This window comes from Eleutherodactylus coqui, chromosome 7 (genome assembly GCF_035609145.1).
Source record: "Eleutherodactylus coqui strain aEleCoq1 chromosome 7, aEleCoq1.hap1, whole genome shotgun sequence".
In the NCBI taxonomy this organism is placed as follows: Eukaryota; Metazoa; Chordata; class Amphibia; order Anura; family Eleutherodactylidae; genus Eleutherodactylus; species Eleutherodactylus coqui.
In genome coordinates, this window is record NC_089843.1 from 47,223,946 (window position 1) to 47,234,635 (window position 10,690).

Sequence of the window (10,690 nt, forward strand, 5' to 3'; positions counted from 1 at the left end):
ATGTCTTTGTTAAAGACAATGGCTTAGTTATGTGGTTAAGTATTTGTATAGGGAAGTACCTACAATGTGCTATTGTGGTTCATATCAGGCCATGAAATAAAATATAGTTAAAAAAATAAAATATTCCCATATTTAGTTTTACTATTTTAAGTATTAAAATATCTTCACACCATTTCTAAATTATATCTATGACTGGTTGACTATTAAACTCATTGAATTGGGAAACAAAAGTTACCTACACTGTTATGGACACCCAATGTATAACTTTATACCCTTTAACCTTTTTAGACTTTGTTTTCTTTTTATTGATGTCTTTAACATAAGGGAAGAATGTTATATTTAGTTACAAAAAGTTTAGGGATTTCTTATACCAATAAAATTCTATCTTACTTCATGTTCCAAAATATTAGGCATATCAGCTCATCAGCTAATGTCATCCCAATACAACTGGATATGAAAATATTTCTCTTTAAAATTTTTAGATTTCCAAAAATGGAAATTACAATTTTATATGCCTATAGTACACCATTTGCTGATTTTTGAATTCGTGAAATCTGATTATTATTATGATAGATAGATATGAGATTGATAGATAGATAGATAAGAGATAGATATGAGATAGATAGATATGAGATAGATAGATAGATAGATAGATAGATAGATAGATAGATATGAGATAGATAGATAGATAGATAGATAGATAGATAGATAGATGGATAGATAGGAGATAGATATGAGATAGATGGATAGATAAGAGATCGATATGAGATAGAAGATAGATATGAGATAGATAGATATGAGATAGATAGATAGATATGAGATAGATGGATAGATAGGAGATCGATATGAGATAGATAGATAGATAGATAGATAGATAGATAGATAGATAGATAGGAGATAGATAGATATATCTCATATCTATCTATCTCATATCTATCTATCTATCTCATATCTATCTATCTCATATCTGTCTATCTATCATCTATCTATCTATCTCATATATCTCATATCTATCCATCTATCCCATATCTATCTATCATCTATCTATCTATCTCATATATCTCATATCTATCCATCTATCTCATATCTATCTATCTCATATCTATCTATCTATCTATCTAATATCTATCTATCTATCTATCTATCTATCTATCTATCTATCTATCTCATATCTATCTATCTATCTAAGATAGATAGATAGATAGATCTTCTTTGCCCATTGTGTAGAACACATATCTGTTCTTGATTATTCATTTTATTCCTCAGAGATTTTAGATGTCAGTTGTCATCATAAGCCCGCACACCTGTGTATGTCATCATGCTCAGTTGACTGTAAAAACAGACTTACTGAACTGGCTGCCTGTTCTGTCCTGAGTGATTTGTATCAGTCACAGTACTTTGAAGATTGACAGTTTACAGGTTCTAAAATAATAATTGTCATGTATTCCAGATTGTTAGACTGTTAGCATTCTTGGCTCCTTTCAAATGAAGGTTCTATATGATTCATTTGAGTATAATCATGTCATGTGATTTATAGAACATTTTCCCCTTTCTATTCGGTGAAATCTAAACCTATAACATAATTTATGATATAACAATGATATCACTTTAACCCTATAACAACCATATGTAAATTTACTTAACTTAAAAATAATTCTATAACTGTACTTCCTTACCATAGGCTCAAATACCCACTTTTTAATATTCAAAACAACCTTTAAGGCATTTCTACCTGTTAGCCTTGACATCAAAATAATATTGAATAATAAGCAAATTTAAAGTGACTCATCAGTTTTGAACAAAATTCTATCCAAAGTCCACAGGGGGTGGGGGTATATTACTTGCAAAGCCTTTTCTTTGCCAAACAGTGCATTAGTAGTATTAGACTATCAATGCACTATTTCTACTCTCTGATTGGCCGGAGCTTATCACATGGTCAGCGATGGCATATCAGAGAGCAGTACATAGTGTGCATTAGGTAGTTAGAAAATTGCTGCAGCTATCTTAGATGGCTGAAAATGGGGTCCAAAGCCAACAGACTGGGGATGGCATAGAAGAACAACTGCAGATAATATACCCTCTTCTCTCTCCTGTCCTGAAACTGTTGCTTTAAATGTGATAAATCGAAGGGTATGTTTATCCATATTGTAATAATAGTTATATGTAAGAAAGAAGTTTATCATTTTAGAAGATAGAGCAGCAGGCTCATCATGTTTAGCATGTTTCTTTCACACGGGTGGTTTTCCCATCTGTGTGCTGTCCGTATTTGTTACTGACTGAATATGGACAGCACACAGACCTGTTAAAGTAAAATGGAGCATTCACATAGGCATTAACCGATGAGCCACATAAAAACAATCACAGCATGTTCTTGTTTAATTTGTATTCACAGACCAAAAACTCAATGAGTGTGTATGAAAATGCAGCAAACATGCGTGTTACATGTGTGTGAGGTGCATTTTTTATGAATGCTGCCAGGAGACAGGGATCTGTCCATGGCATTCTTTTTTTTTTTCCGCGTGTATAAAAACTGATGACACACGGATGGCGCTTGGATGTAAAAACTACACATACACAACAAAAAATATATGTAAAATGCACATACTCATGCAATGAAATCCATCTGTTTTTCATGGACAAAAAGTTGCACATACCCAAGTGTATGAGTCCTAACAGAGATATTAACATTTTGTATTTTGTAGTGGTGGCAATTTCTGCAAAAGTCATGAAAGGAAATGCAGCCATACTGGTGGCTAAACTCTCTCTGTATTATTGATTGGACCTTCTAATAAAGTAGAGGGATGGTGGATGGAGTGAAACCTTTAATTAACCAGATTTGTACAATTCAGGATATTTGTTTTTTAGGATCATTTTGCGTTTAGCACATCAAAATCTGTGAACAAGGTGTCAATTATATTAAATATGTTTATTGAATTTTTCTTGACATAAATAACATAATTCCTCCGTCTTGTTACAGGAGCAGATTCTGTGCCTTCCCTATCCATCTTCCCACCATCTAAGGAAGAAATTGACTTAGGTGGCAAAGCAACAGTGCTCTGTTCGGTCGAGAACTTTTACCCACCAACTGTCGAGGTCGTATGGAAGAGGGACAATGTACCTATAGCAACTGATGTTCAAAACAGTCAGAAGGTGAAGGGTACAGACAGCACCTACTCCATGTTCAGTTCGCTCTCCGTGCCCAGTGGTGAATACTCGAAGTATGAAAGTTATGAATGTGAGGTGAAGCACAGCACTTCGTCCACACCGGTGATCGCAAGCTTCTACACATCACAATGTTCAGTTTGAAAAGGCCTTAGCAAGTCCAAAGGTCCCCACCCTCAACCTAGTAGACTTTTTGCCCTGTTTTCTATTTAATACATTCTGTGCTGTACGGCGATTTACAACATAATGCATATTATACAAGCCTTGTGATCAACTTTGGAAAAATATCCTTTTTTGTATTATTGTAAATCTTCTTATTACTTCATAGAGACAAATGATAATTGTTTTCTGCTTCTTTTCTTGATATGTTTGAAAAATAAATAAAAAAAATATTCTGCTTCATATCAGTCTGTTTTTGGTTTATTAAAGGGATTGTCTGGTTCACAAAAAAAAACACCCTATTGGGGGACTCCAAGGCAATACAGGAAGCTAGTCATTCAAGATTCTCATCAATTAGCCCAAGCAGAGAACATTTCTGGCTGGAAGTAAATTACACGCACCGGCCATTGAATTTAATGAGTACCATTTAATGCTCAATTTACACTGCTTGGGACCCCAACTGATCAGCTATTTGGGTGCTGCTATCGCCAGCAAAACACACAGGGAAAGGAGTGAAAGCAGATTGCTCCAACCCTTGTGTAGTGGTCAATGCTTGTAATTGCAGGTTCGGCCCTACTAAAATCAGTAAGAGCTGCATCTGAAATTACAAGCAAAGGGCCACTACATAGGAGTTAGATCAAACGGCTTCTGAACTGTACCCTTTGTGTTTTGCCAGGGACAGTGCCACCTGAACATCTGATCAGCTATTGATAACCTATCCTGAGGATAAGTCATCAATACAATTTGGCTGGAAAACTCCTTTAACCCTTTGCAGTCCAAATTTGTCTTCAGGGTTTCCTAGGGGGTTTTCTCTTTCTGCCTTTATACAATGGCGCCATCTGCTGGCTAGAGCCAGTACTGCTGTATGGGACATGCTGGAGAGGCCCCCCGACAACAGAGCGTCCAGTAATATACAGTAAGAATACCCTGCCGGACGTCTTCTGATATCGGAGCTGTACAGCCTTCAATTAGAATGTCTTCAGACATCAGACAGTGGATTGGAAAGGGTTAATATAAGAAACATATTTAAGACAAGCACCCAAAAATGCAGGGAAACATGGTCTGCTACAGGGTTAGGCTTCTCAAAAGAGGGTCAATAAACATACTGTAGGAGTGAAAGGTATTGAAGGCCTTTCACAGGCTAATATAGTTTCCATTAGCGCTTAGAATCAATCTATCTCAAATCTATCATTCTTTCTACAGTACACAGTCCATTTATTTCAATGCAAACTGTGGGGGAGAATTATGAAACCTTTTTTGACACAAGCCTGGCTTTGTGCAAAACTTATAAAACTTTTTGACAGGTACGCTGTGTTACACCATTTTCCAAAAAAAGAGGTGTGGCTTACTGTGCGTGGGTGTGGCTGCCTAGGAGCAACACATTTATGTATAATTTACACCAGAAACTGGAGTAAATTATACCAGAAATTTACTTCAGCTCCTATCTGGCATAGATTTCTGTGTAGGCATACAAAGCAGCCAAGTGGTGCCTAATGTATGAAGAGACATGCGCCTCTTCATATATTTCACGCTTTGTGCGCCAATGGGGATAATATTAGGACCAGCATACGAAATACCAGCCTTAATAAATTCCCTTCATCATTCTTCAATTTGATTGAATACTTGCTTGGTTCCCCTAGAGATTACAGCTGATCACTTGGGGAATCAACAATGATGTGCTTCTCATTGAGGGACCCTTCTGACAAAAGGGATAGACAAAGTTAGCCATGATGGACTATAGACTTCTCTGCCACTTAAGAAAACACTAGGATTATAAACAGCACATGGTAGGGCTGCTAAAGGTTATGTATTGTTGTCCAGGAGTTTGAACTCCTGTCTCTGTTAGCCGAGTAGATTAGCAGCAGTGACGCCATGCTATTCCTGAAAGCAGCCTACATTATTTGCTATAACATCACTAAAGATTTTATGTTAATTTCTCCTGGATCAAAAAAGCAAGAAATATTAGTATATTGTGTAGGTGAGGTGTGTAGGTGTAGCCAATGCAGTTTACAAAGTTGATGATCATTTTTTTCCTCAAACTGGTTTTCCAATATTTAAAATAAAAAAAAATTGCTCTAGGTTAGATAATGGTATAAAAGAATAGAAATGTTACAATTTGCAGTCGCGGCCACCAGGTTGATACTCCAGGTTGAGAGCCATGGCATGGGTCCTCCATTGCTCTTCAGCAGATGCTCTACTATGATGTCTGCTTGATTTCAGAGGGTCCACATTGAATGATTAGCATGAAACTTATAAATTCTTCCCCTTACAATCATGCGGCACTCTTGGCTATATCAGGCATCCTTCCCAATGCAGGGTGCCTGAGTTTGTGATATTTTAGTCCCGCTTAAGGTGTTATTCAAGTAAGTTCTGATTTTCTGGTGTCTGACTTCAACTATTTCTGACTACTCTATGTTCCTGAACCCAGCTTGTTATACTGACCACACTTCTGCCTGCCCTGACCTTTTCTGTTATACTCTGCTGAACCTATTTTGTGTGATCTGACTTCCAGCTTTTTCCTCATTCTGAAGTTAAGTTGCCTGCCTGCACCAACCTGGATTGTCTGACTACGCTCCTGTTTACACACTCAGGTACCACGCATTGGTCTGTAGCAGCGTCAGCTGCCACATTATTCACAAAAAAAAGAAGGTATCAGCAGCACTCACCACCACCAGTCCTGGGGGGTCTTGTTCTATATGAGTAGTATGCACGCCCAACCAGAATCAGATCCAAATCCCTTGTAGATACAGATAATTCAAAGAAGAAATGTCAGGCAGCAAGTTCTTGGTGCAAACTACTTTATGTATCCATTGGAATACAGGCAGATACCTCTCTGTGTGATGTAGAGGTATCTGCCTGTATTCCGATGGATACATAAAGTAATTTGCACCAAGAACTTGCTGCCTGATGTTTCTTCATTGAATTAGCTGCCACATTATTGTGACCACTTTCAAAGCAATTGCCTGGGGACCATGTAACGAAGCCCACTTCCTGATTGATAGGGTTAATGAGTACTTCAGGCATCACATCTGCATTTGTCTCAAAGACAAACAGCGTGTGGTACAGTAGATCTGCATTCACTGATTAACATAAGCAAGATCACCTCTGCTTTGATCCCTGCTAGTATAGGAATTGATGATGTCACATTAATTGATTTGATTCTTCCTGGGATTATTTTGTGATCCTGCATAGAGCACAGTCGTATATTGGTTGATTGACACTGACAAGGACTAGAGATGAGCGAACGTACTCGTCCGAGCTTGATACTCGTTCGAGTATTAGCGTGTTCGAGATACTCGTTACTCGAGACGAGTACCACGCGATGTTCGAGTTACTTTCACTTTCATCTCTGAGGCGTTAGCGCGCTTTTCTGGCCAACAGAAAGACAGGGAAGGCATTACAACTTCCCCCTGCGACCTTCAAGCCCTATACCACCCCCCTGCAGTGAGTGGCTGGCGAGATCAGGTGTCACCCGAGAATATAAATCTGCCCCGCCCGCGGGTCGCCACTGATGCGTTCTGCCATAGTTCAGGGAAAGTGCTGTCTTGCTGGAGTTGCTATAGGGAGAGTGTTAGGAGTTATTTTAGGCTTCAAGAACCCCAACGGTCCTTCTTAGGGCCACATCTGACCGTGTGCAGTACTGTTGAGGCTGCTTTTTGGAGTGTTGCACATTTTTTTTTTGTATATTGGCCGTGCAGAGCATTGCGTCCTCAGTCTGCAGTAATTTTACATAGTATAGGGCCAGTAGTGCTGAGGCAGGGACAGTGAAAAAGGTGAAAGACGTATACTGTCTATATAGGCAGTGGGCTTTTCCAAAAAAATTTGGGAAAAAACATTCTATTTGGGCTGCCTATGACCGTCCTGACTGTACTGCGTCTCTGCTGGGGGTAGTAGTCCTAATTAATACGCAGCCAGCTAAGTGTTACAGCAGGCTTGCGCAAAATTCTTTCCTGGCTCTGCGTTGGCCGTTACATCACCGCTGTCATCCTGTCCAGAGGGAAACAGTCTGCAGTAATTTTACATAGTCCAGGGCCAGTAGTGGTGAGGCAGGGACAGTTAAAGAGATATATTGTCTATATAGGCAGTGGGATTTTCCAAAAAAATTTTGGAAAAAACATTCTATTTGGGCTGCCTGTGACCGTCCTGACTGTACTGCGTCTCTGCTGGGGGTAGTAGTCCTAATTAATACGCAGCCAGCTAAGTGTTACAGCAGGCTTGCGCAAAATTCTTTCCTGGCTCTGCTGTGCGTTCCGTAAGCGAAGACAGCCTCCAACCACAGGCCAATAAGCGGCACATTTAATTACAGCGTTCTGTTTCTGCACTACTGGTAATAGACCATTCTGAGGGGTAGGCCTAGAGGACGTGGACGTGGACGTGGACGCGGGCGAGGACGCGGAGGTCCAAGTCAGGGTGTGGGCACAGGCCGAGCTCCTGATCCAGGTGTATCGCAGCCGACTGCTGCGGGATTAGGAGAGAGGCACGTTTCTGGCGTCCCCAGATTCATCTCACAATTAATGGGTCCACGCGGTAGACCTTTATTAGAAAATGAGCAGTTTGAGCAGGTCCTGTCGTGGATGGCAGAAAGTGCATCCAGCAATCTATCGACCACCCAGAGTTCTGCGCCATCCACTGCTGCAACTCTGAATCCTCTGGCTGCTGCTCCTCCTTCCTCCCAGCCTCCTCACTCCATTACAATGACACATTCTGAGGAGCAGGCAGACTCCCAGGAACCGTTCTCGGGCCCCTGCCCAGAATGGGCAGCAATGGTTCTGAATCCTCTCCCACTGGAGGAGTTTATCGTGACCGATGCCCAACCTTCGGAAAGTTCCCGGGGTCCGGGGGATGAGGCTGGGGACTTCCGGCAACTGTCTCAAGAGCTTTCAGTGGGTGAGGAGGACGATGACGATGAGACACAGTTGTCTATCTATCACTCAGGTAGTAGTAATTGGAGTACGTCCGAGGGAGGAGCGCACAGAGGATTCGGAGGAAGAGCAGCAGGACGATGAGGTGACTGACCCCACCTGGTTTGCTAAGCCTACTGAGGACAGGTCTTTAGAGGGGGAGGCAAGTGCAGCAGCAGGGCAGGTTGGAAGAGCCAGTGCGGTGGCAAGGGGTAGAGGCAGGGCCAGACCGAATAATCCACCAACTGTTTCCCAAAGCGCCCCCTCGCGCCATGCCACCCTGCAGAGGCCGAGGTGCTCAAAGGTCTGGCAGTTTTTCACTGAGAGTGCAGACGACCGACGAACAGTGGTGTGCAACCTTTGTCGCGCCAAGATCAGCCGGGGAGCCACCACCACCAGCATGCGCAGACATATGATGGCCAAGCACCCCACAAGGTTCACCGCCTCCGGTTTGCACCACTGCCTCTCCCCCTGTGCCCCAACCTGCCACTGAGATCCAACCCCCCTCTCAGGACACAGGCACTACCGTCTCCTGGCCTGCATCCACACCCTCACCTCCACTGTCCTCGGCCCCATCCACCAATGTCTGTCAGCGCAGCGTCCAGCCGTCGCTAGCGCAAGTGTTTGAGAGCAAGCGCAAGTACGCCGCCACGCACCCGCACACTCAAGTGTTAAACGTGCACATAGCCAAATTGATCAGCCTGGAGATGCTACCGTATAGGCTTGTGGAAACGGAGGCTTTCAAAAGCATGATGGCGGCGGCGGCCCCGCGCTACTCGGTTCCCAGTCGCCACTACTTTTCCCGATGTGCCGTCCCAGCCCTGCACGACCACGTCTCCCGCAACATTGTACGCGCCCTCACCAACGCGGTTACTGCCAAGGTCCACTTAACAACGGACACGTGGAAAAGCACAAGCGGGCAGGGCCACTATATCTCCCTGATGGCACATTGGGTGAATTTAGTGGAGGCTGGGACAGAGTCAGAGCCTGGGACCGCTCACGTCCTACCCACCCCCAGAATTGCGGGCCCCAGCTCGGTGGTGGTATCTGCGGCGGTGTATGCTTCCTCCACTAAACCACCCTCCTCCTCCTCCTACGCAACCTCTGTCTTGCAATCAAGATGTGTCAGCAGCAGCACGTCGCCAGCAGTCGGTGTCGCGCAGCGTGGCAGCACAGCGGTGGGCAAGCGTCAGCAGGCCATACTGAAACTACTCAACTTAGGAGAGAAGAGGCACACGGCCCACGAACTGCTGCAGGGTCTGACACAGCAGACCGACCGCTGGCTTGCGCCGCTGAGCCTCCAACCGGGCATGGTTGTGTGTGACAACGGCCGTAACCTGGTGGTGGCTCTGCAGCTCGGCAGCCTCACGCACGTGCCATGCCTGGCCCACGTCTTTAATTTGGTGGTTCAGCGCTTTCTGATAAGTTACCCACGCTTGTCAGACCTGCTCGGAAAGGTGCGCCGGCTCTGCACACATTTACGCAAGTCCCACACGGACGCTGCCACCCTGCGCACCCTGCAACATCGGTTTAATCTGCCAGTGCACCGACTGCTGTGCGACATGCCCACACGGTGGAACTCTACGCTCCACATGTCTGCAGCTCGGCAGCCTCACGCAAGTGCCATGCCTGGCCCACGTCTTTAATTTGGTGGTTCAGCGCTTTCTGATAAGTTACCCACGCTTGTCAGACCTGCTCGGAAAGGTGTGCCGGCTCTGCACACATTTCCGCAAGTCCCACACGGACGCTGCCACCCTGCGCACCCTGCAACATCGGTTTAATCTGCCAGTGCACCGACTGCTGTGCGACGTGCCCACACGGTGGAACTCTACGCTCCACATGTTGGCCAGGCTCTATGAGCAGCGTAGAGCTATAGTGGAATACCAACTCCAACATGGGTGGTGCAGTGGGAGTCAGCCTCCTCAATTCTTTACAGAAGAGTGGGCCTGCCAGGTCCTTGGAAACTTTGAGGAGTCTACCCAGATGGTGAGCGGCGATGCTGCAATCATTAGCGTCACCATTCCTCTGCTATGCCTCTTGAGAAGTTCCCTGCAAAGCATAAAGGCAGACGCTTTGCGCTCGGAAACGGAGGCGGGGGAAGACAGTATGTCGCTGGATAGTCAGAGCACCCTCCTGTCTATATCTCAGCGCGATGAGGAGGAGGTGGAGGAGCATGAAGAGGAGGAGGAAGAGACAGCTTGGCCCACTGCTGAGGGTACCCATGCTGCTTGCCTGTCATCCTTTCAGCATGTATGGCCGGAGGAGGAGGAGGAGGAGGAGGATCCTGAAAGCAATCTTCCTAGTGAGGACAGCCATGTGTTGCGTACAGGTACCCTGGCACACATGGCTGACTTCATGTTAGGATGCCTTTCTCGTGACCTTCGCGTTACACGCATTCTGGCCACTACGGATTACTGGGTGTACACACTGCTCGACCCACGGTATAAGGAGAACCTTTCCACTCTCAT

General features: G+C 44.2%; 1 gene segment (V, D, J or C); it reads left to right on the plus strand.

Moving 5' to 3' along the window:
* The window catches only part of LOC136572418 (Ig kappa chain V-IV region S107B-like), a 653,599-nt gene extending 650,035 nt beyond the window's left edge, over positions 1-3,564 (plus strand). Inside the window, 1 exon segment of the V gene segment in view lies at positions 2,978-3,564. Within this exon segment, the coding sequence occupies positions 2,978-3,306 (329 nt within the window).
* The last annotated feature ends 7,126 nt before the right edge of the window (positions 3,565-10,690 follow it).